The sequence below is a fragment of the Candoia aspera genome, chromosome 4, assembly GCF_035149785.1.
Source record: "Candoia aspera isolate rCanAsp1 chromosome 4, rCanAsp1.hap2, whole genome shotgun sequence".
NCBI lineage: Eukaryota > Metazoa > Chordata > Lepidosauria > Squamata > Boidae > Candoia > Candoia aspera.
This window is the reverse complement of record NC_086156.1, coordinates 44,832,104-44,857,374: the sequence shown is the minus strand read 5'-3', so window position 1 is coordinate 44,857,374 and position 25,271 is coordinate 44,832,104. Positions and strand designations below refer to the sequence as shown.

General features: G+C 38.7%; 2 protein-coding genes across 3 annotated transcripts in view; one reads left to right on the top strand and one right to left on the bottom strand.

The window, feature by feature from the left end:
- Positions 1-4,265, top strand: part of PIK3R4 (phosphoinositide-3-kinase regulatory subunit 4) — a 30,520-nt gene extending 26,255 nt beyond the window's left edge. Inside the window, exons 16-20 of one of the 2 annotated variants that reach the window (XM_063303973.1) lie at positions 4-135; positions 813-913; positions 1,435-1,523; positions 2,496-2,604; positions 3,633-4,265. In XM_063303973.1, coding sequence (XP_063160043.1) covers positions 4-135; positions 813-913; positions 1,435-1,523; positions 2,496-2,604; positions 3,633-3,803 — 602 coding nt within the window. In that variant the 3' untranslated portion in view covers positions 3,804-4,265. Of the gene's footprint in view, positions 1-3; positions 136-812; positions 914-1,434; positions 1,524-2,495; positions 2,605-3,632 lie in introns of those variants that run through there. The other variant, XR_010067972.1, reaches the window with a different exon arrangement.
- A 5,371-nt stretch (positions 4,266-9,636) lies between these two features.
- LOC134497944 (collagen alpha-6(VI) chain-like) lies at positions 9,637-25,251 on the bottom strand. Its single transcript, XM_063303981.1, has 6 exons — positions 24,636-25,251; positions 22,761-22,857; positions 22,005-22,676; positions 20,286-20,355; positions 13,894-14,023; positions 9,637-10,131 (listed from the first exon to the last, which is right to left on the bottom strand). Exons 1-6 carry the CDS (start codon positions 25,152-25,154, stop codon positions 10,117-10,119), a joined length of 1,503 nt encoding a protein of 500 aa, XP_063160051.1. The 5' UTR covers positions 25,155-25,251; the 3' UTR covers positions 9,637-10,116.
- Positions 25,252-25,271: the final 20 nt, after the last annotated feature.

The following is a 25,271-nucleotide window of genomic DNA, read 5'->3' as shown; positions in this document are numbered from 1 at the left end:
AAGGTACAAGCAGTGGGACCATGGCATGTTGGGATATGAGATTCCAGTTACCCATTTCCAGCCATTCCCATCCTTCTAGAGCACGGATCAGACGGCTACTTATGCATCCCCTTTCCCAGTCATGGGTGATTGCAGGTACAGTTAATCTTCTTTAAACATCCAAATACTTGCAAACTTTAGGATTACTTTAAGTAAATGTAACTGGGCAGTACCTGCCTGCATGAAGGAGGAAGCAGACCTGTGCCTTCTGGATTCACTCCTGCCATTGTCATGCTGAACTCTAAGTTAATGAGAGGCATTCCAGTTGGAGATGAGGTGATTGGTGTAGTAACTTGCCAGACATTAAGTCAACAGGTGGAAATCAGGAGCTTGCACCTCAATAGAATTTTACACTCATTTCAGAATGATACTTAGCATCCTGTGGATTTCTGCTTAGTAGCTACCCTGCACTTAATAAATCAAACTATAGGAAAGGGAAGAGCTGCTGATTGAGAGGCGAGGCGGTGGTAGGTTTATAGTGTTCTGACAGAGTAAAAACTGCTGAGGATGGCAGCCCATGTGGTTATATGGAGAGCAGTTGCTTTGTGATGAGACTGGCTGGAGCTCAGGTAAACAGTAAAAAGCTCTCCTTGAATCTGAGGTCAGAATAAGAATTTGGGATTAAGAGCATGCACAGTGGCTCACTAAAGGTCTGTCTTCATAAGGATAGTGATAAATGGTAAGGGTAGAATGGAGGAGCAAATAAAAAAAATGTCAAACTGCAATCATGCCATGCTGTCAGTTTGTAACTACTGTTTGTTACTGTTATATAGCTGTTCAAGGCAATAATGAAGTCTCCATGTGGGATATGGAAACAGGTGATCGACGCTTCACGTTGTGGGCTAGCAGTGCTCCTCCTCTTTCAGAATTACAGGTTTGCCTTCTGAATTTGGGCAAAACATTGCAGTCTTGTGTAGATTACTGATTTGAAAAGAGGTAAATCGGGTCAATGCTAATGTTTTTAACAGTGCAGAAGCAAACAAAATACACTCACCGCTTCTTTTGCTGGATTCCTGGGCATTTTCTGGCATAGCCCAAAATACTAATATTTGCCTATGAAACCCAAATAGCTTAGGAGAAAGGTACCATAAAGTGGCTTTCTGTTATACAAGATGATTTGAAATCATCTGGAGAAACTGTTTTTCGGGGCTGCTGCTTGCTGTAGTGCATTTTTAAAAGTGTTTAGTAATCAGATTTAAAATATGAATTTAATTTATTTAAAAAAATAATTACTGAGAATAATTTTAAAAATTTATTAGATGCTGCTGCAAATGGGTGTGTTCAAATGTAACGTCTTAGTAATGCAATATTAGTTAAACTATTTTGAAAAACTTTTTAAAAAATAAATATTTTAACCCAAGGCATATATGTTTAATATGTGTTTCTGCCTATTAGCCTTCACCTCACAGTGTTCATGGAATATATTGTAGCCCAGCAGATGGAAATCCTATATTATTGACTGCAGGTTCAGACATGAAGATAAGGTAAATATTCATTAAATACAAATACTTGTATTTCAGCAGCTTGCAGGGTGTAATCTTTCCATAAATTGCAGGGGAAATTTAAAAATTCATCTTACAGAGTGCAGGGAAACTTCAGTTAATACAGTTGATGAGAAGGAACACTTTCATCCATTCTGCAGCGAGCAGAAAGCTTGACATCCCTGAAGCTCTATCACATGTGAAATTTCCTATCTAATGTGGTAATGGTCAGTTTGCAACACAATACCTGATAGGAGGCATTTAGCAGGTGCTCATCAAAATTAAAGGAATTCACTTTAACTACTTTTGGGAATTCTGATCTTTCTGGGAGTTGCTGAAAAGTGGTGAAAGCATATATTAAATATGAGCTAAATGAATGATCCTGTCAATTTTCATGGATTGTGTGATTCTCAAAGGCACTTACTTTTTGTTTTAATCAGTTAACTAAAACTTCATTAATTAACCAACTTTTATCTAGTGATAGCCCTAGTTCTCTCCCAGTACTTTTTAAAAAAAAAAATCAGTTTAATTTTTCAAAACCTCTTTTGAAAATAAACAGAAAACAATATATTTGTTTTGAAAAATAAATTGATTTACATATCTTTGGTAATGAGAGAAAGCAGTGACCAAGTGTGAACCTGAGTAATTAACAAAAGACTCAATGAGACAGGGACAGCAATAATTATTGAATATGATGTAATTACTGAGCACGATTCATCAACCTTATTTGGTTATTTGGTTGAACTTAATATATTTTGCTTTTGACTAAACATGGTTAGGATCAAGCTGCTGGCCTTGGAAAAATGTACATGGTTAAATACTATTAAAAATTTACATTTTTCTGAAAATAATGGGATCTGACTACTAGTAACAGCTCAATATGAGGTAACAAGCATGTCGGCACTAGATGGAAAGCATATCAACTTATTCAAATTATTGCTTTTGAGGTGGGGGGGTTTCTTTTATTTTTTGCAGATTCTGGGACTTAGCTTACCCTGAGAGATCATATATTGTTGCTGGAAGTTCTAGCTCTCCATCAGTATCATATTACAGAAAGATAATTGAAGGCACAGAAGTAGTTCAGGTATGTTGGTTATGGTTTTTATCCAACTCATCCAATTTCTACACATTCTTTGTTTGTGGCCCCTCAATAAGTGTAAAATTCACTTAATTTTTCTAGCATGGAACTTGAAGGGTGCTTCCAAATGGAGTTCTTACCATCACAAAATCTACCACTTATAACATGTTCAGCAACTGCACGCTTTACCCAGCCTTCAAAGACTTAATTTCAGCATGTATTCCTAGTCCCAAAGGCTGGTGGTCAGAAATCATATCCATTCATTCAATGTCATGATCTCTTAGATTAGATAACTACCACCACAGCAGGGCAAGAATGCCACTTCCCTTCAATCTTACTACTTCATAAGGTTGCTGTGATGAAAAAATGAAGCATAGGAGAGGTATTCATATCGTCCCAAACTCCTGGTGAAAAAGCAGGCTATAAAGTGCTATAAAGGTAATAAAGTAATACTGCATGGTTTTGATAGAGCATCTCATTAAAGCATATGGGTATGTGCTTTTTTAAAAAATATATTAAAGCAACCTTCCTCAACTTTTTGACCCTGAAGGAACCCTTGAAATATTTTTCAGACCTCAGGGAACCCCTGCGCATTCAGGCTCAAACATAGGCCAAAAGTTACAAAATTATATTAATTACATGTGTAGGCCTGTATATATGCATTAACAGCATTCTTAAACTAAAAACAAAGAATGAAACTTACCTCTTTAATATGAAGTTACCTGCATTTGAAATATTCTTTAAAATAAATCGTGATCTCCCAGGGAACCCTTATTGACCTCTCACAGAATCCTAGGGTTCCACGGAACCCTGGGTGAGAAACCCTGTAATAAAGAGCTCATAAAATAACAACCCATGATGATTAATGACCCTGTAACAAATGAGCATATTTAGTGGTACAGGATATGTAACCCATTTCCTAGTTCTAAAATAGAGAATTAACATACACTGGTTTAACGTGGGAAAGCATATAATGCTAAAACAACAGCTTTTATAGTTTGGGACTATCTATTTCATGGTTTTCTCTTCTTCAGGAAATTCAAAACAAGCACAAGATGGGACCTACAGACGAAACCCCTCGAAGGGGTCCGGAATCTTTACCAGTTGGGCACCATGACATCATCACAGACATTGCCACTTTCCAGACAACTCAAGGGTTTATAGTTACTGCATCACATGATGGCATTGTCAAAGTGTGGAAGTAAATTTACACTGACCTGTATACTGTAAATAATTGTAATAAAGAATTAGCATAGAGTTTGTTTCCTTTGAAGAATTGTTTCCATAGCCCAGGGGACAGTGGTGCTCATGAAAGTAACTAGTGACTCTCTTGTCAACAGTGATCACTAATACTAGTGGCCCTCTCAGAACCTGCCATTATATTTATGTAGAGTGATTTATGTAGCATTTTCTAAAACTGCCAAGCAAAAGCAATTAAAGTGAAGAAATTGTATTTAACCTCTAACCATGATATTCTTTGAAAGACTTTAGAAATTGTTTATAAACATGAAAAAAATGCATTACGCTACATCAATATTTATGTAAGCTGACTTTTTTTACAGGCCAAGAGAGAGAGAGAGAGAGAGAACACAAAATTACTGCACTTTGGTTTCTGTATATTCAAACTCTGTATACGTAATGATGAAAAATAAAGAGTTTGGATCACTTTTCTGAGTAAGAGTTAAAATAAAGTTCAATATGAATACTATTGTATATCCAAGTATGAGAACATGAATGAAAATCTCAGTTCTAGTCTGTATTCAGGCTTTTTTGCACATTGCACCTTATTTCTTTTATATAAACATTACAGTGACATAGAGCATTTGCTACCTCTCCCCAAAGCTCTGTGTACAAAAACAGCAGGCTGCATGAAAAGAGCTATTGGAACAGATAGTTGTAAGCTGCTGTATGCACTAACCTTCTATCTCATGTTCTCTATAGTACTCTTTTAATATTTCAAGGTTCTGGAAGCCATTTTCCTGGGTTTAGTCCCTGGCAATATTGTTCCACTAAAGGCTTATATTCAAGTAATTCTCACCATGCGATTCTGTCAGAAAGAACCGCACACAGCTATGTGGTTTAAATATTACTCAGCTATGGGGTGAACCCATGGGGAAGTGCTTCCCAGCTGCTTTAATGGGCATTTAATTCAACCAGCTCATGATTTGCAGTCATAAGACTAACTTTTTCAAAGACAACTCTCTTGCATCAAGACACATTTTATTTTTCAGAGTCTTAGCAGAACTTTTAGTTTATATCTTCTTTTAAGTAGTTGTCAGTGTGTCCATTTCTGAAAAGTAATCTTTTAAATGAGATTTATTTGAGTTTCAGTTTTCTAAACAAATGAATCAATGAAATCTTCAGAGACATTGAGAACATGAATAAAGAATGTAGTACAGCAGAAATTTATTTCTTCAGTATTATTGCCAAGCTGGATACTTTCTAATTTCCAAATATCTGAAAGTGAAATAAAGAAAATGAAATTCCTTAAGAATGAGAAGTTTGTTTGGACCTATTTCAGTCCAGCGTCAGCATAATTTGGGGAGAGAAATGGCTTTGGTTGTGCTTTGGATGCCTTTCATCAGGGATTATCTGGAATGTATGTGGAGGTGGGGGGGGGGAGAGAAAGGAATCCTGTGAGTTCTGTTTTTGAACAACTTCTAATACAATCAGTCATGGTGTTCTCCATGTATAGAACTGGAGTAGCTTAAGTAGGTCTCAGAGTTTTAAAGGAGAAAATGTGATGTGGGAAGACTGCTACCCCAAGATGTGTAACATGAAGGTTGTGCTTGCATGGCATGGTTGCCCATGGCTCACAACCATTGTCCTGATACATTAAAATTTGGATGGCTAGTTTCTTGTTCATTATTTCATATAGGATATTGTTTTTGGTTGCTTCAGGGTTCCGTTTGGTCCCCTATGCATTAACTTCTATTATATGGCACTGGAAGTTGTCTAATGTTTGGGCTAAGGTATGATTGGTATGCTGATCCTACCTACCTACCTGTCACTTCCATCCACAAATCCTACAGACAGTGGACATTTTAGACAGGTTTTCTGGAGACAGTTTGAGTTAGATGACATCTAGCAGTCTAGATAAAATAGGATTGTTGATTTGGTTGGGAAATATATTGTGGATACTGTATAGGAATGAGTCTGAATAGCATTGTAAACCAACAGAAAGATCATGGGTGTAGCTTAGGAGTTCTAGATTTGATGCCATTGGCAACAGAATCAAATGTTGATGATTCTCCAAAGGCAAGTAAAATTTGCCACAATTACTGTAGGTATATATTAAGATTGGACTTCTGCAATGTGCTTTATAGGAGATGTTTCTTTGAAAGTGCTTGGAACCTATAGTTAGTATAGAGTTCAGCTATCCAAGAGATCAGAGCACATAACTAATTGCTAGCACTGTACACTTCTGGGCCCAATTTAAAGCCTGTTGTTTCTTTTTCAAAGCCCTCAGTCACCCAGTCTTTCAGTGATGAATCTGTTTTCAACTTGTGTTCTCTAGATCTTCCTTACAGAATTAGAGGGGGCATGCTACTCTTGGGGGGAGGGAAAATAGAAGGGACAAAAACTCTACAATGCAGCCCTACCTTAGCTTGATTCAAACATTCTTCTGCAAACAAAAACCAAAAAAAAGGGCAAACTTGTGCTATTACTCAACTTGTAAACATAAAATTCTCAAAATTTATCATGACATTTCCCTCCATTTTGCTGTGATAGAATTATCCAAGCATGCTTTCATTTCTTGTACCACCAGAAAGGCAAAAATCATATGATAAAACTAAGCTCTTTCCCCAGTCTGGTTCATAGCCAAGTCAAGACGACACTATGGGGGACTTGTATTGATAGGGACTGAGAAAACTTAGAGCAGGTCAAAAGTAGTAATGATAACGTTGCATATAAAGGACAGATCAGGATATCAAATAACAAAGTGTTTATGGGAAATACAGGGAAGCTTTCAAATTGAAAGGATTACTAAGTCAGCGACCTTTGTGTTGTGTGTGAGTGTGCATCTATGGATATGAGAGAAAGAAACCAGTATCTGATTCAAGAGATTCCTTGTTAAAAAAAAAAAAAGACACTTGCCTATTTAAGGAGTTTGCTGTAAGTCCAGACCCTGTTGAAAAAAAGAAACCACCTACTTATGACTTGCTTCAGCATAATTCTCCTTTCTTCGGGCGCTAACAAAAAAGCATTGACTTTTTATAAGCAAATGACTTCCTATATTCTTTTTATTGACATTCTTCCATAAGAGAGAAGAGTGTTAATGAACTATATGGGGAAAAACATAGCTAAAAAAGAGTGCCGCTCAAGCTGCGTCTGGCTAGATGCAACCAATCTGGGTTTGGATGTCAAATGGAGTTCTGCCTGAGGAGATCTAGAACAAGTAGATACTCCTGAAGAAGACTACTGGGCCACAGACAGTATGGGTAGAATGAGGCCACTAAATTTACTGTGCTGCTTCTCATGAAATACTTAGAATCTATACTATTAGAATGGTTAGTTAACTAGTTTGGTACCATCATGTTAGGCTGTTCCATGGACAAACGCTTATCATCCAGACTCCCCAACAAGAACCTGTAGCAATTCCAAGGACATTCTAGTAATTTCATTGATTCTCCCCAACCATGTTATCTGTTCCCTTCCACTACTCCCCTCTACTTCATCAAGCATAATGATTTTTTTCTAGTTAATACTCTGTATTATATCACACACTCAAAATATATGAGTTTCTATTTACTGATCATAATCCCAAAGGAACAGTAAGCCTTTATTCACTCAAGGATTGATTGGTTTTTCTTGCAATGCACAGTGTTTCAAAATACATATACATAATTCAAAGACATATATCTTCTTTGTCACCTTTTCTCGATGTCTAGCTTTCACACCTGTGCACTACCGCTGGAAAAACCATTGCTTTACTATGATCTTTCTTGTCATAAAATATCCTTCATTATTCTTGTCTAAATTTGTCACTGCATTGCTCCCTAGGATTAATTTATTCTTTGCTTCTCCAGCACACTGTTCATCTTTCATTTTGAGCCCAAGGAAACAAAACTATCTACTACCTTTACATCCTGCCTGTTAATCTTAAGTTCACTAAGGGTGTAAACTGACATTTACTTTTGCCTTCTTAATGTTTTCCATTTTTACTTTCATAATCAACTCTTTTAAGTCTTTACTTTCATCTAATAAATTTCCATATCTCCTTTTTTAGTGTTTTTGACTTGCAGTTTTAATTCTAGTTTCTGTTCTTAAAAATGAACAGTTTTGCTCTGAAGAGTATGTCCTCTCAGTGACAGAGTGCATTGTAATGTAAGTAGCAAAGGAGTAAGCCATATATAATTATGATTAACTCAGTGGAGCTTTGTTTTGTCTAGTGATCGTATCTTAGGTTCTCAATCCATAGAAAAAATGCCCTGTTGAACGAGGAAGTGGCAATGGTTCTAAGAGTCAAAGCAACTTAGCACTGACTCTGTCATTCTCTCCAGAGTGGAGCATCACTGTCCTTCAGTCGGGCTCCAAAATGGAAAGCAATCACTAAGGCATCTATTAACATTATAAGATAGTGCATAGTCTGTTGGTTAAAGGTATAAAATCTGTCAATGACTTGGCCGTTTTCCTGCCTTTACAGAAAAGAAGCACGTTGTTCACTAAATTAGTAAACACAGGGGGAAAAGGCATTTCTTTGATGGTGTCTTTGACTCTCTAAAGAAAAGGGAACCTCTGAAGAAGTTCAAGCCAGCTGCTTCTCACATTATTGTGCTAACTCCAGACCTGGATAGGCTTGATTCTAAAATAAAATAATAATCAGCCTGAAACAGTATGGAGCTGATAATGATCAGATCCCCTTTATCTGAAAGCAGGAATGAAAATGAATGAGAGCCACAGGACCATGAGGCCCATTTCTTGGTCCTTGGCAATCCGGATGACCCAGAACTTGATCAGGAAAACAGCCCCTGAAACTTTTGGAAGAATAGGGATGGGCAAGAAAAGATTCTCTTCATTCATTGGAGGAAGTTCTGGACCTAAACATCAGCAAAAATTGAGAGGGGAGGAGGGGAGGAGAAGAAGCAGAGGATATTTCTCTGGTTCTTTGGATGGAACACCACTGAAGCTAACTAGGACAGATACAGACCTCCCTCTCCATTAAACAAACAGATAAGCCAGCATTAAAGTTAGTATACACTATTACTTCTTATGCCAATCCAGCCAGTATGTAAGTAAAGAAACAAAGTCAGGAAAGCATATAGGGCATGTATTCTGGAATCATTTCCAGCATCTTCGCCAGCAGTGGCCATAAGAGGCATCCGTATTTTCTTCTGAGAATGAAGTAGCATATTCTGTCTGTGTCTACATATGTGCACTTTCTCCCTAGAGACAAATCACGGCACATGAATATGTTTTGCATGTATGTGTGAGGCACATCTGGCAGTGTAAGTTACCCTGATGGCCTCAAGGTTAAAGTTTTTTTCTCTGTTGCCTTTCTATGTGGGCATAATACTCTCCCCTCACCTTGCATGACTTTGCATGTACATGTGTACTGGGAAGCACAGGGCAAGAACAATTTTCTCATATCCATGCATCTTTATTTGTGGTTCATGTTGGATTTGCACATATTAACCTATTGAGAAGTAGGGTGGAAGAGAGCGTAAAAATGCAGAGTTTAAGTATACTAATTCAGCACATCTATTATTTGTCAGATATGCATAGTTTGCTTTGTTCCCTTAGCCCCATAAAATTTAAATTCAGATTGAAGAACCAATGCACCTAACACAAATTAAGAAAACGCAGCAATTGTTGCTCAAAATATCAAATAACTTTGTACTATGCATTGTTTTAATTTAGCACTATATTGCAAATATCAACAGTAAAAGACCACAGCCTTCCATTACTTCAGAGTTAACATTCCAGAACAGAGGGGGATGATCAACAAAAAGCAAATTGCCAAGGACATTAAAAATAATAAACTGGAGACATTAAGCATTTTGTAATAATAATAATAATAATAATACCCAAGCAAGATTGAGATGTCAGGACTTTACTACTGGAGACCTTATACCCAAAAGACATATGAACCAGAACAAATCCTGCATACCAATATTATAGCATTGAATATAAAGCAAGTTCCCACTTAAAATGATTAGACTCGCAATGTGTATTTATTGGGTTTAAAGCCTTCTCTCTCCAAAATTCCTCAAGCTACCTAAATGTCATGATCTCCCCACTTCTTCAGCAAGAAAACTAAAATTGAGGATACAGATTCACAGATGAGAATCTTCTGTTCTGAACATCCTTTAGTTTGTCTTGCTAGTACAATCAGGTTGCTCTTTCCCAAATTTTCTTCAGTTCTTCTAGAAAACTCTTCTGCTGCTTTAACACCAATTAGTTTGCTTTTTCAGATTTCCAAAGAAATAATGTAGAAGGTTATCAAGAATTACCATAAAATACTTCTTGACAACATTCAACATAGTCTTTAGTCTAATTGCAGATCTGAATACTTCATTAATTTCCAAATATCTGAAAATGGAAGGAAAAAAGTTTCATGGTGAAAAATTTATCCTCTTAAATTGTCAGAAAAGAATAATCAACCTTCCCCAACAAGACATCCTCCAGATTCTAGCTCCCATAAATTATCGCTCCCATAAATCCCTGACAGCATAATCAATGTCAATCCTAATTTGAATGATTAATTGGCTGGAGGTCACTGGATTAAGCAGAGATATAAAACTCAAAGCCCCAGAGCTGCATATGTCCCTCATCTCAAGTCTTAGATCCATTTCTGAGTGACCTCTAGAAGCTGCGACCAAAATGTAATGTTTGATCTGAGGAAGATTAAATTAAGAGTTATCATATGAATCATGTAATTTTCATTAAATCTGAACATACATTGATATTTAATGCTATATTTGCATTTAGTTTTTCTTCTACCACAACATATTGTTTTAGAAATATGTTTGATTGTTTGCTGGATTTATATCCTGCTTTTCCTCCAGGCACATCATGTAGCATCCAGATCACTGCCTCCTTCCATTTTCCCCCAAAGCAACCTTGTGAGGCTGCTTGGGTTGTGAGAGAGTGACTAGCCCAAAGTCACTATGTCACTGAGGATGGACTTGAACCCGAGTCTCCCAGGTCCTAGTTTGACATCTTAACCATTACATTGTTTATCCCATTCCTTTTGGGAAAACCCCTCTCCTTGGCATGCTGTTCAAAAGCCAAAGATGGTCCTTGGCTGAAAAGGGTGTTCACCCACTCTTGGTTGGGGTAAAGGAGTAGACACTGCTTATATTTCACCTATAGTGATAATCAGAGTTAGAGGTAATTATGCAAAATTATATTGGATAGAAACACCTCAGTAAGCAATCTTCAAAGTTTATAGCAGTCAAATAAAAGTGGAACAAACTATTCTTTTCAGAGCTTACTCACCTTTCCCTGCCTCCCAGTAACCAACATTATAGCATTCTTCATCTTCCTTCAATCCCATTGATGATGATAATATGTAGAATGTACATCTTTTGGAAATAGCATTAACTTTATGGCTTAAAGACCCCAGATATACGGTGCTCACAGGTCTATGAACAGTGACCCATCTAGTTCAGTAACAAGCGACTTGATGCTGATCATACCTTTTGAGCTACAGTCCCTTAACACTGGCCATGTGTAATGGTATGTGAGAAAAAACTTGAGAGACAGGATGAAGAGATGCTGCCTAGGGAATGGACAGAAAAGAGGGTGCATAGCCCACAGCTAAATAATGGGAAGAGAAAGAGGCTCAGAAGGGACCCTTTCTAACTTCTCAAACTGTAAAAGAGATGGTGGGAGGTCTGTACTTCCAGACTTGCAAGATTCTGTTAATGTAGCTTACAATAAAGTAGAAGTAGCTCATCTGGTTGTGTTTCCTCTCTGGCCCAGCTGGAAAGGCTGACACCGTGCTGGCTGGGTGAAATGTCTTAAACATCCAGGCAGTACCAGGATACTGAATCAAGTTAACTGCAAGTCTGATTGGGACTGCTCAATCAGTCATCTTATCTCTGTACAGTGCTCATCAGGGCACGAATGGCTGCACTGCTAGCAACCTTATGTACATTGCACAAATGAACCAACTGGGAGGAAGGAAAGAGAACAAAGTGCCAAAACCCATCCTACCATAACCCAAATTTGAGGCTTGGAAATTAGTGTAAAGGTTTTGCTGTATCTGCACTAAACTCCACATAGTTAATGCATGGTTAACTATGAGATGGTTAATGCATCTTTGAGGGAGGGAGTGGTTCCGATTGCCTTTAAAGAGGCACTGGTACACCCCCTCCTCAAAAAGCCATCGCTGGACCCTACTGTTCCAGACAATTTTCGTCCAGTCTCCCACCTCCCCTTTTTGGGGAAGGTGGTTGAGAAAGTGGTGGCGTTACAACTTCAGAGGATTCTGGATGAAACGGATTATCTACACCCCTTTCGGTCAGGTTTCAGGCCAGGATATGGGACAGAGACTGCATTGGTCACACTTATGGATGATCACTGGCGGGAGCGGGATAGAGACAGTGCATCCATCCTCACTCTCCTTGATCTCTCAGTGGCTTTTGATACCATTGACCATGGTATTCTTCTGGGACGACTCAGGAAGTTGGGGGTGGGTGGCGTGGTTCTGCGCTGGTTCACCTCCTTCCTCCAGGGCCGGTCCCAGTCAGTGGTGATAGGAGATGAGAGATCTGACCCTCGACCCCTGCTTTGCAGGGCACCGCAGGGTTTGGTTCTCTCCCCTTTCCTATTTAACATCTACATGAAACTGCTGAGTGAGATCATCCATCACCACGGGATGAGGTACCATCAGTATGCTGATGATACTCAGATATATATCTCCATCCTGGGTGAAGTAAGTGATGCAGTCAGTGCCCTTTCGCAGTGCCTGGGGGCTGTGGGGGCCTGGATGGGGAACAACAGGCTTCAGCTGAACCCTGGTAAGACAGAGTGGCTATGGATTGATGGCTCCTCGGTATCCAGGAAGTTGTCATCTTTAGTTCTGGATGGGGTTGCACTGCCCCATTCAGAACCCGTGCGTAACTTGGGGGTCCTCCTGGACTCACGACTCCTGCTCAAAGAGCAGGTGGCAGTCATGGCTAGGAGGGCCTTTGCACAACTTCAGGTTGTGCGGCAGTTATGCCCTTTCCTGGATCGAGATGCCCTCCGGACAGTCACTCATGCCCTGGTCATCTCCCATACAGACTACTGCAATGCACTCTACATGGGGCTACCCTTGCAGAGTATCCGGAAACTTCAGTTGGTCCAAAATGTGGCTGCGCGAACAGTGATGAGTGCTCCAAGATCAGCACATGTAACACCTCTACTGCGTGAGATACATTGGGTTCCAGTTTGCTTCCGAGTCCAATTCAAGGTGTTATCACCTTTAAAGCCCTACATGGCATGGGGCTAGGCTACCTGAGGGACCGTCTCATCCCTATAACATCGACCCACCCCACCTGATCATGCAGAGAGGGCATGTCTGTAAGAGAAATTCATCTGGCGGGGTCCAGGAGGCAGGCCTTCTCTGCAATGGCGCCCACCCTGTGGAACGTTCTACCCCACGAGGTGAGGCAGGCCCCTTCGTTCCCGACCTTCCGGAGGGGCTTGAAGACCTGGTTTTGCCGCCTCGCCTGGGATGGGAAGGGCAATAGCTCTTCCTGGGTGTGGCTGGTGATGTAGAGTTCTCCAGATGGAATGGAAATCTCCCACTTGGATTTTATATTTATATTTTTATTATTTTAGTATTGGTGATTTTATGATGTGAGGTTTTAAGGTGAATTTTATTGTAAACTGCCCAGAGTCCCCCTTTTAGGGGGAGATGGGAGATGATAGAAATGTGAAGAATAAATAAATAGTGGTCAAAGTATAACTTGTAGTTTATACCCTCTTTCATATGTTGATCAACATGGCTCAGCTGGAAGTATAATAAGATAATTTGAGGCTGAAAGTTTACCTCTTTCACCATATTTTGAATCTTAACTACCCAAATATCTTTACATATTATTAATTGTAAAGCTATATGGCACAATCCAACCAATATTTAGCATTACATGTTCATTACACATAGATGGTACACTGATGGTGGAGAGAAATCAGCAATGGCAGGAAGGAAGCAATGAGGAGACAAAATAATTCAATTTTCTTTTTAAAAATTTACCTTTGCAACATTTATATATTAATTTGTGCACCTACATAGCTGGCCAACTCAAACTATGTGACTGTGAGCAGTGTACAAAAGGTATTATATTATGAAAATCTACTTACAATGGACTGCTGCGCATTCTTGACCATCTTTTCGGGGAATAAAGAATCACTTTGCAGGTGTTCTAGAAAAGCTGAGCCGGTCTCATCAACTAAATGAATTTTATTTAGTGGAGTCTTGTCAAAGGGAGCACTGTGTATAAAATAATGAAGTAGTGTCTGAGGTCAATGTGTTTGCACAGGTTTTAATGCAATACATAAAAGTGCTACAGAATTTTAAAAAACTGTCATTTGGTTAATAAGCAAATATTTTTAAGTGTTATTAGTGTATTAAAAAGAAAGTCTACATCAACCATTCTTACCCAGTTTGATAGGGACAAAAAGTCTTAAAAGTTTGATGAAAGAAGAAATAGTAGCTGAATTCTCAGGAGTGGATTGTACTTAATTTTATGGCTAAGCTAACAATATCTGAATACGCAGCAATGGCAAAACTAACAGCATATATCCACAACAGAAGTTTAACCAAATTCAAGCAATAATGGTTTCCATATACACAACACATTGTGCAGCAAGGCTAATACAAACACTTACAGTATGGTTTTTAAGGAGATCTAAAGGTCTATAAATGCTGTAAATTGTATAAAGAAGGGGAAGTTATAAATTAAATACCTATTAACTTCTGGTGGGAACATGGCCAACCGAGCAGCTGTGTCTGCGGGCTCTGCGAGCAGAGCTGGCAACATGTGCTGTTTTTTGGGCTTGACAGCTTTTTCCTGGAGTCCAGAGCTTTTTCATGTGAAAAAAAAGCTCGGAATCACCTCATCTGCTCTCCAAAACGCCGTCTTGTAGCCAGAGAATCAAAGTGTTCATGACAATCCAGTAAGAGACGATGGGAGGTGGAGGATGCCATCATTTCCATGCTGTGTTTGTAGCCTTAAAGGGACAGTAGGTCAAGCCATCCCATTTCTAAATCATCTAGTTTATATATATTTTTAAGTACATGTACCCCAAGAGAGGCTTTCTACATCAAGAAAAGGTAGACTCTCTTGGTGCTTATCATTATTTTTGGATTAATTTTTTTTTAAAGTTTTGGCTTGTTTTCCCATTTAAAGATTAAGGACTACTGAGAACATATAATTGCCTTCCTGTTATCATTTTTGTACTGAATTTGAAGGATTGAATATTTTCCTACGTGCTAGATTTGCTGTTTTGAATCTTCAGCTTTCTGTTTACTTTCTCTGGGACTTATTTGTTAGAGCACTTTCTCTTCCCAATTTCATTCAGAACTCTTTCATTAACCCATTAACTCCTATCTGCGTGAGTCAAGTATCTAGGGGGTGCCATAATCTATTGCCTGAAAAATGGAGGATTTCAAGGAGATTTTTTCACAGCTTTGCTGTGATCTTAAGCAGACTTTTAAAGAGACTCTCTCAGAGTACTGTCAAGCTATTCTGCAGAATATTTGGGACATTGGGGAAGATATTCTTTCTAAAGTGTGTCATCTGGATGAAGATGTTATGGAGGGAGATGGAGATTTTGGCAAAGATGATGTTTTTACTGACAGCAAGATCAAAGTAATGCCAGGCAAAGACTACAATTTGCTGTTGAAGGGGTTAAATCAACAATCTTAACTGCAGACTACACAGAAAGTTGTTTTTCTGGGGGATTGTTATGGCTTTCTGGGGAAATGTTTTGAGAGAAAAGAGAATTTGTTTTGTAGGAGTTTTGGTGTTTTTTTGCTGAGGAAGCTGAGTTTTTTGGGGAGGGGCACTTGAGCTGTTTGATTCCTGTATGAAAAATGCCTTGTGTGTAAAATGGAGATATGTAAATGTTTTGACATATTTCGAAGTGGGGTAAAAATTTAAAGAATGCTTAATGCTTAATTGGATAGACAATGAGGTTTTCTATGATTTTATGTCTTTCTAATGATTTGCATTAAGATTCAAGGTTTGTTTAATTTTTAAGATTTATAAGGTATCTATAAGGTATAATAATACTTGTTTGGTTTTTAGGTTTAAAAAGGTTAAGATTGTTGTAGTATTATTAATTAGGGAAAAAACTAAGAATGTTTAATTGGATAGACAATGAGGTTTTCTATGATTTCATGTTTTTGTAATGATTTGGATTAAGATTTATTGGTTTCTTTTTAAGGTTTGTTTGATTTTTAAGATTTATAAGGTATCTATAAGGTATAATAATAATTGCTTGGTTTTAGGTTTAATGGTCAAGATGGTTGTAGTATTATTAAAGTAGACAATTTATATGTTTTTATAATTTGATTTTTACTATGGTAGACAGAAATAGCTCACTAATATTCCTAATGAATATGCAGTGGAGGTGAAGAATAGATTTAAGGGACTGGACTTAGTAGATAGGGTCCCGGAAGAACTCTGGACAGACGTTTGCAACATTGTTCAGGAGGCGGCAACAAAATACAACCCAAAGAAAGAGAAAACCAAGAAGGCAAAATGGCTGTCTGCTGAGACACTAGAAGTAGCCCAAGAAAGAAGGAAAGCAAAAGGCAACAGTGATAGGCAGAGATATGCCCAATTAAATGCAAAATTCCAGAGGTTAGCCAGAAGAGATAAGGAATTATTTTTAAACAAGCAATGCGCAGAAGTGGAAGACAATAGAATAGGAAGGACAAGAGACCTCTTCCAGGAAATTAGAAACATTGGAGGTAAATTCCAGGCCAAAATGCGTATGATCAAAAACAAAGATTGCAAGGACCTAACAGAAGAAGAAGAGATCAAGAAAAGAATATATGGAAGACCTGTATAGGAAGGATAACAATATCGGGGATAGCTCTGACGGTGTGGTCAGTGAGCTAGAGCCAGACATCCTGAAGAGTGAGGTTGAATGGGCCTTAAGAAGCATTGCTAATAACAAGGCAGCAGGAGACGACGGCATCCCAGCTGAACTGTTCAAAATCTTGCAAGATGATGCTATCAAGGTAATGCATGCTATATGCCAGCAAATATGGAAAACACAAGAATGGCCATCAGATTGGAAAAAAATCAACTTATATCCCCATACCAAAAAAGGGAAACACTAAAGAATGTTCAAACTATCGAACAGTGGCACTCATTTCACATGCCAGTAAGGTAATGCTCAAGATCCTGCAAGGTAGACTTCAGCAATTCATGGAGCGAGAATTGCCAGATATACAAGCTGGGTTTAGAAAAGGCAGAGGAACTAGGGACCAAATTGCCAATATCCGCTGGATAATGGAAAAAGCCAGGGAGTTTCAGAAAAACATCTATTTCTGTTTTATTGACTATTCTAAAGCCTTTGACTGTGTGGACCATAACAAATTGTGGCAAGTTCTTAGCAGTATGGGGATAACAAGTCATCTTGTCTGCCTCTTGAAGAATCTGTATAATGACCAAGTAGCAACGGTAAGAACAGACCACGGAACAACAGACTGGTTTAAGATTGGGAAAGGAGTACGGCAGGGCTGTATACTCTCACCCTACCTATTCAACTTGTACGCAGAACACGTCATGCAACGTGCTAGGCTTGAGGAATCCAAGGCTGGGGTCAAAATCGCTGGAAGAAACATTAACAATCTCAGATATGCAGATGATACCACTTTGATGGCTGAAAGCGAAGAGGAACTGAGGAGCCTTATGATGAAGGTGAAAGAAGAAAGTGCAAAAGCTGGCTTGCAGCTAAACCTCAAAAAAACCAAGATTATGGCAACCAGCTTGATTGAGAACTGGCAAATAGAGGGAGAAAATATAGAGGCAGTGAAAGACTTTGTATTTCTAGGTGCAAAGATTACTGCAGATGCTGACTGCAGTCAGGAAATCAGAAGACGCTTAATCCTTGAGAGAAGAGCAATGACAAATCTCGATAAAATAGTTAAGAGCAGAGACCTCACACTGACAACCAAGGTCCGCATAGTTAAAGCAATGGTGTTCCCCGTAGTAACATATGGCTGTGAGAGGTGGACCATAAGGAAGGCTGAGAGAAGGAAGATCGATGCTTTTGAACTGTGGTGTTGGAGGAAAATTCTGAGAGTGCCTTGGACTGCAAGAAGATCCAACCAGTCCATCCTCCAGGAAATAAAGCCAGACTGCTCACTACAGGGAATGATATTAAAGGCAAAACTGAAATACTTTGGCCACATAATGAGAAGACAGGACACCCTGGAGAAGATGCTGATGCTAGGGAGAGTGGAGGGCAAAAGGAAGAGGGGCCGACCAAGGGCAAGATGGATGGATGATACTCTAGAGGTGACAGATGCGTCCCTGGGGGAGCTGGTGTTGTTGATGACCGACAGGAATCTCTGGCATGAGCTGGTCATGAAGTCACGAAGAGTCGGAAGCAACTGAACGAATAAACAACAACAAAACAACAAGATAGAAATATATAGAATAGTGTTAGGAAGGAAATAATTGAATAAAGGTTTTGTTTAGGTGAGGGAAGTTAGTTTAGGCATTTATACATTTTTTTTAATATAAGGGGAAGGAACAAGTACTTAGCAATTCTTATATGTGCTGATGGATTGATCTATAGAAATAATGTGATCTTGGTTTGATATAGAGAAAGGAATTGATTATGGAAATTGCCAAATATTCTTGTTGCAAGCTGGAAGTCACTTCTTATGTAATCTTCAAAAAAATTTTCTTCTTGTGTTTCTCACTTTTTTAGTTTTTTTCTTTTTTTAGTTTTTTTCTTTTTTGTAGTTTTTATCTTTGCTTTAAACTTAATAAAATTCTTATAAAAAAAGAAATTAAATACCTATCTACTTTTTCCAAGCAGTTTTCTTTTTTCTTTTTTAACATTTATAAAGAACAATAAATCACAATACAGTGGAAACTTTAGTATTAAGTATTAAGGTCAAAGATTTAAACCTTTTCATATTATGAAATAATTCATATCTTTTGCAACTGTTTATCAATGTCATACTTAGCACTTATTGCACAGCCTTATGTTCATTAACATTTTAGAAATCATATTTAACATTGATTTAAACTTTTTTCTCATCTTAGAGGTTTAATTTATCTCAATCGTTACAGTGCTAACAATTTCTAGTTTCTTTTGTATAAACACCAATGTACTCAGCTATTATCTGTATTTTTCATGTATTTTTCACATTTTATAATGCAGTTAAAGGACTTGGGGGAAATTGTGACTAAAAAGTGGGTTTGAATGCCCTGTTTTTAATTTTACTCTGATCTCTCCAGTCTTTTACAGCTGTTTGCTTCCTACACTTCCCACAAGGAAGACAGCATGAGAGGATTTCCACTTTGTTTTGAGATCAGGAAGTGTTGCCAGTGAAGAAGGCTCAGAGTGATGTAGAGAAAAATAGAAGCAAGAGAGTCCTACCTTTCAGCTATAAGAAGAGCTCAACAATACCAGCAAAAGACTTTCGAAAGAACTTCTAAAGCATCTTGAGAAAAAGATAAAAAGCAGAACCTTCTTTCTCAGTTAAACATTGGGGGAACTGGGAGACACATTTTAGTGTGTAGGCCACCATGCGTTCTTTGTTGAGTAAAACCAAGAGGAATAAGTTTAGAACTGGTGCTGTTGCATAAAAACTTCCAATCCTTCAATAGCTAATCAATTATATTCTTCACACTTCTTTCCCCTTGTCTCCCCCACAATACAAGCAAGTGATGGCAGTGTAGGAAGAAGTACTGGCCATCTATTCTTCCAGCATACGCAGGCTAAAAGTGAAACCTACAGCGAGATCAGCCACAATGACTAGTGTGGTTCTGGCTGTTTCTCTAGTGGATCGCTAGCCAGCCTGCTTCAGTGAGCTCTGGAATTTTCGCTTGCAGCGTGATGGCTGGTTGTGCAATGAGTGAAGTTTGTGTTTAGCCTGGAGGCAAATCCAGAGGATAAGTGAACATTTGCTACTAGCCCAGAAAGTTGTCTCTCAAGCTTTCAAGAGCACAGGAGCCATGAATGGGTAGGGTGCCATTCCATTCAGGATAGAATGGCCATGCCATTCACCTATCTTTTATTTCAGAGACCACCTTGTTTCTGTTACTGCCAATAAAAGCCTTAATTTAGGGCAGTTATTATTTCACATTCAACTGGAATAGAAAACTGGAAGAATGAGAGACTAATTCTTACACACACCAGCAGATTCCTAGGGAGTCCCAAGGAACTGGGTGCAAGGTTTTTGCCTTGAGACCAATTAAGGTCTAGCAAGATTATTGGGGCAAGGCCCCTAGAACTAAAGGTGATTTCTTGTGAGGGTTTGAGGCAGGAATCCACAGTGCCACTCAGCTGATCACTGAGGCAAGTGTCCCTGATACGGTCGCACTAATGCAGCTCTTTAGACACATGTACAAACAAGAAGAAATACTTCCACCTCTCCCATCCTTATCCACCATTTCTTTCCTTAACTTTGTCCATGCTATCAGAGGCTGATGCAAGTCCAGACTGAAAAAGTATGCCTGGAAACAACTCACATGGATCCACGGTGCTGTGAAACATACCTAGGTTTTTGATGACTGATTTTTGCACATATTCTCTGGAGTTCTGGGTGTGGATAGCTGTGTATTTCACCTATTAAGATAAATGGTATCATTATCGCAAGTGAGTGCTATTTACTTTCACATATGAGAACTTTGTAATCTCCAGCCCTGTGCCAGAATAAGGTTTTACTGTTTTAGAGACCTCTGTGTTTTCAGTTCCTATCTTGTAATCTGTGCTGGTTTATTTACCCCACTACCATGTACTTCAAAAACACAGTGATTCTCCAAAATCTCAGACATAATCCCTAATTCCACCCTTAGTCTTTGTTCCCCGAGATTGTTTAAATACAGATGATTTGGATTTTTTTTTACTTATGAATTCTTCTATTAACAAATCTATCTCACCATAAAGATATGCTACCTAATTAAATAGCACTCAGAATGAAATCAGTCAGTTGATGAGGATTTGTTTTTCTTTTACCTTATAAAACACTGATGGAGCTATGACATGCAGAAGTCACTATGATTTTTGTATAAGGTATATTTATTGCAAATTAACTGAAGTTTGGCACTGTCAACCATATAACTAAAGGACTGTGCATCAAGTATGGCTGAACCTGGGATTTCAAAGCAGAGAAGGGTTGTTTATTTTCTCTGGGATGGAATAGATGCACATGAACATATTCCATTCTGTTTCTAGGTCTGTTGGCTGGGGAATTCTGGAGTTGAAGTCCACACATCTGAAAGCTTCTGAGGTTGAGAAACACTGCAATAGAGTGTGGGAACATTGAATTTCATGATAAATTCAAGATTTGCCTTCAAATAAAGACTACAGGTAGTCCTCACTTAATGGCCACAATTGGGACCAGCATTTCAGTTGCTAAGTGAAGTGGTCATTAAAGGAATCTGACCCAATTTTACTACCTTTTTTGAGGCGGTCGTTAAGCAAATCACCATGGGCATTAAGCAAACCATGTGGTCACTAAGTGAATCATGTGGGTCCCCATTGATTTTGCTTGTCAGAAGCCAGCCAGGAAAGTTGAAAATGGTGATCACATGACCACATGACACTGTGATGGTCATAAATGCAAACTGGTGGCCAAGCGCCCAAATCATGATCACGTGACTGCAGGGATGCTGCAACAGTCATAAGTGCGAGGACCGGTCACAAGTCAGTTTTTTCCAGCACCATCATAAGTCCAAACCATCACTAAATGAATGGTTGTTAAGCAAGGATTACCTGTAATACTTACAATCAGGCCAAAACTGGTTGTCAAAGTTTCAACATATTCTGAGAGGGAGAAATCAGGGGTAGCTTTTTTCTACCCAGTTCTGATTTAATGACCTGATTCTTCTCATGTCAGTTGATCTGAACATAAGGTTATTGGTTTAGCATCTCCAGCCTGCAGCTCAGTCCAGGTAATCCAAATCCATGCTTTGTCTTTGGCTATTTTAATTTGCATTAGTGTTCATATCAATCCTCCCAGCTCTGAATCTGGACCTCACCCAAATATTTTAGCTGATTTGTCTAAAATGCTTTCAAAAGGCTTGATATAAACGTTATTTTGCATGCCTACTGAACAGCTGAAATAGATTTTGAATGAACCATCATTTCATTTTCTAAAAGATTTAAGGGTCTCCCTGAAGAGAAAGCTTATTCCTCTACTGCATATGCAAGACATACAGAAGCATCATTCTGTCAGTATATCTTTTGAGTTAGTCAGCTATCATGCAACTTACTTCTGAGCAGATGTATAAATGGCTTCAGAAATTTCGCTGCATATTCCAGTTCAGCCTTGTGAATTCTGCCAAGCTGTACCATGTGATGCTCCAAGGGCTGACTTGCCAGTTCCACAAGTTCTATGTAATCATACTCAGGCCCTACTGAGAGCACAAACAGAGTGTAGCCTTCGCATTTGGCTCTCAGGGCTGCATCACTCAACACTTCCTTATCCCACTGACTTGTTTCTCCAACAGATATGACAAAAATAGCCTTGTTTGTTCTCTGGTTGGGTCCTTCTGAAAAGATATTATCAATTGTCCACTCTATGGCATGGCCAAGAGCAGCTTCTCCATTTAGCTTCTGAACAGATTCCTCAATATGCCTCTTCATTTGTCTTTTACTTTCATATGTCACAAAGTCAAACTCAACTTTTACCGGAACCTTTGGACTTCGGAGTTGGAAATATGGTGGAGCGTGGCTCACAACAGCTACCCGATCACCTATCAAAGAGGTCACTGGATCTGAAGAAATTACAAAGCTGTCCAGTGCCGTACTTAGGAAACGTTTCAGTTCTTCAAATGCAGCAGTGCTTATTTGCCTGGAATTTTCCAACACGAAAGCAGCATCTATATATGCCTCAGGTTCGAACGGTGGAGTTCTGAAGCAAGATTCATCTGGATTGCATTTGTCTACAAATAATACATAGATATTTTAATTATAGAATATTATTGAAGTTGAGATCTGATTACTGTGCAGTTTTCATGTGCTCTTACCATAGCAAATTACGCACACCTGAAGTCTTTCTAAGGCTGAAAGATAATCACTCTTCTCATGGATGGTGATAACTTGAAACAATCCTGTACTGTCCATCTAAAATAATGGAAAATAAAAATTTAGTTTGGCAAACAGATGGTACGATGTTTGATTGTATCTGCATCATTGCTAAATCCAATGACAGTTTGCAGGACAATGTTTGCCAAGAATAGATGCTTGACAGCTGGGATTTTGTAAAAATATATTCTCTTGGTTACATAGTAGAAGTCTATAAACTAGAACCAATGAAGTGTAATAAAATTGAACTGGAGCACCCCTATTTATTTATTTATTATTCACATTTCTATCACCACCCATCTCCCCCTATTAGTGGCACTATGAGTTGATCTCAGTGTCCAAGCCTGAATCAGTTTTAATTGAAGAAAATTATTTTAAATTTTTCGATTGTCCTTTGAGTTTCATAATAAAATTTTGTTTAAAAAAGGGGTTTACAACTGTTTTGGAGAGGTGGTAACTATTGAAGTAGTATGTTAAGGGACACTCCAAAAGTGGACAAAGCCAGCTTTAAGAATTTGGTGTGAGCAAGGCTAAAAACTAACAAACAACTAAATTTGAATTTATTAGAAGTTAAACTTAATTTAGACTGAATATAATTATTTTATTTATTTATTTATTAATCAAATTTAGCCACCGCCCATCTCCCCCAAAAGAGGGACTCTGGGTGGTTTACAATAAAATCAAGCGTGAAATATAAACATTAAAATCTCATAGAACAGTTATTATAAAATACAGTAAATAAATAAAATCCAAGAAAGGTATAAAATCCAGGCTGGTGGATTATTCCCCATGAATCTCTTACATTGACTAGTATAATTTAGTGGCATTTTGGGGAAATGCTCCCAAGGCTTGGGGGGAGAAGCATGCAGCCCTGGAGCCTCATCTTATGCACTTCTGATTTAGAACCAAGAATTAAAGCCCTGTTTCAAAATACAGAAAAAACACTTCTGTCTACTGCCCATGAAATGTACAATACCAAGAGATGAGAATGGCTTTCCATATTTATCCACACCACCTTCTGAATATAAATATGGTACATTGCCCCTTGTTACTGTGCCATGATGTCTTAGTAAGACAAGTACTCTCACATCTCAGTTTTTGAATTTCAAAAAAAAATGTGTGTGCAGAATCCCATTCTGTGAAGAAGATGTGGGTGATGAGCTGACCTTCCATAGGTGGAGAATATGTCAATTTTAGATCAGCACTGCCTCCCTATGTCCAATTGACATCATTAGCTTAGGGGCAGTTTGGGAAGCTGAGCCAATTAATTGTTCTGAATTCATCATCTTGCAAAGACAGTTTTGCACTGGGTCTCCTGGAGCTGTGGGGTACAAACCCCCACCCTGTTCTGCTGCTTGGCTCCAGAGATTCCCCCATCGCTGCTGCAGCCAAAGCATTGTGGTGATTTGCCAATATCCCTTCTTCCACCCCAGCTGCTTCAAAGGGTGGCTTTGTCCTTCCCCATACAGCACCTGGTTGCTGTTTTATGTCCTTATCCTCATAGTGAAAAGGAAATTCAGCAAAGCCATAACCAGAACAAAGCCAGGGTGACAGTTAGTGGCTGGGTTTTTGCATTGGCTATCTGGAGGAGGCTTGACTAGCTCAATAAGAGGACAGGCTGCCATCAGTAGAGATACTCATTCAACAGCACATATCTGTAGGACAGAAGAAGAAGGCCATACCAATGGAAATGCCCTCGTTTACAGTAATCATATCTGTAATACTTAAAACAATTATATCAGGCTCAATATAGTATATGCTAAATTCTTTGAGACAGTGCTTCGTAGAACCAAAAAAAAAAGGCAACAGTTTCTCACCTCAAAAGCTTGGATAACTTCAGGGATGTTTTTAAAAGAAATGACTGCTGGCTGGATGTCTAAGGCACTGAACTCTAGGACCGCTGTGCCAATCGAGTCAGGATTGTCAGAGTCTCCACTGCTGAAGAAGACAGCAACTTTCCTCGTGTTAGCACCTTGGAGAGTTCGCTTGAAGAGATGCCTGGCAACAAACCTCATGGACCCACCAATGTCCCGTCTGTTGGTTGTTCTCTGGAAAGAAACTCCCTTGAGCTCCTGCAGCAACTTGCTCTTGCTCTGGAAATCTGTGAAGCGGATGAGGTAGTTGGTGTTGGAGCTGAAGGACACAACAGCCACTCTGGCTCCCGCAGGGCAATTGCTCTCTCTGATGTTGGTTTGGTTCACAATATCAATGACAGTCTTTCTCATTTCTTGAAATATCTCAGAGGTGGTATCTTGGGATACATCCAAGGCAAATACTAATTCTGTGGGATAGGCTGGACATTTTGGTATTTCTAGAAAGCAAATGAGATCATACATATTAAAATAATTGCTTCTTGCCTAAGAACAGCAATCAACAACACTGAAAAGCAATCGTTTTGGATGGAGTGGTTACACTGGCCCATTCAGGACTCTTTTGGGGTTGTTTTATATTTA

Coding starts and splice junctions, on each gene's coding strand:
- LOC134497944 (XM_063303981.1), bottom strand. CDS start 25,154: ATGTATGATCTCATTTGCTTTCTAGAAATACCAAAATGTCCAGCCTAT. Junction 22,677..22,760: donor GGTGTGCGTAATTTGCTATG/GTAAGAGCACAT, acceptor TATTATTTGTAG/ACAAATGCAATCCAGATGAA. Junction 14,024..20,285: donor ATCAGTCATCAAAAACCTAG/GTATGTTTCACA, acceptor TTTTATACACAG/TGCTCCCTTTGACAAGACTC.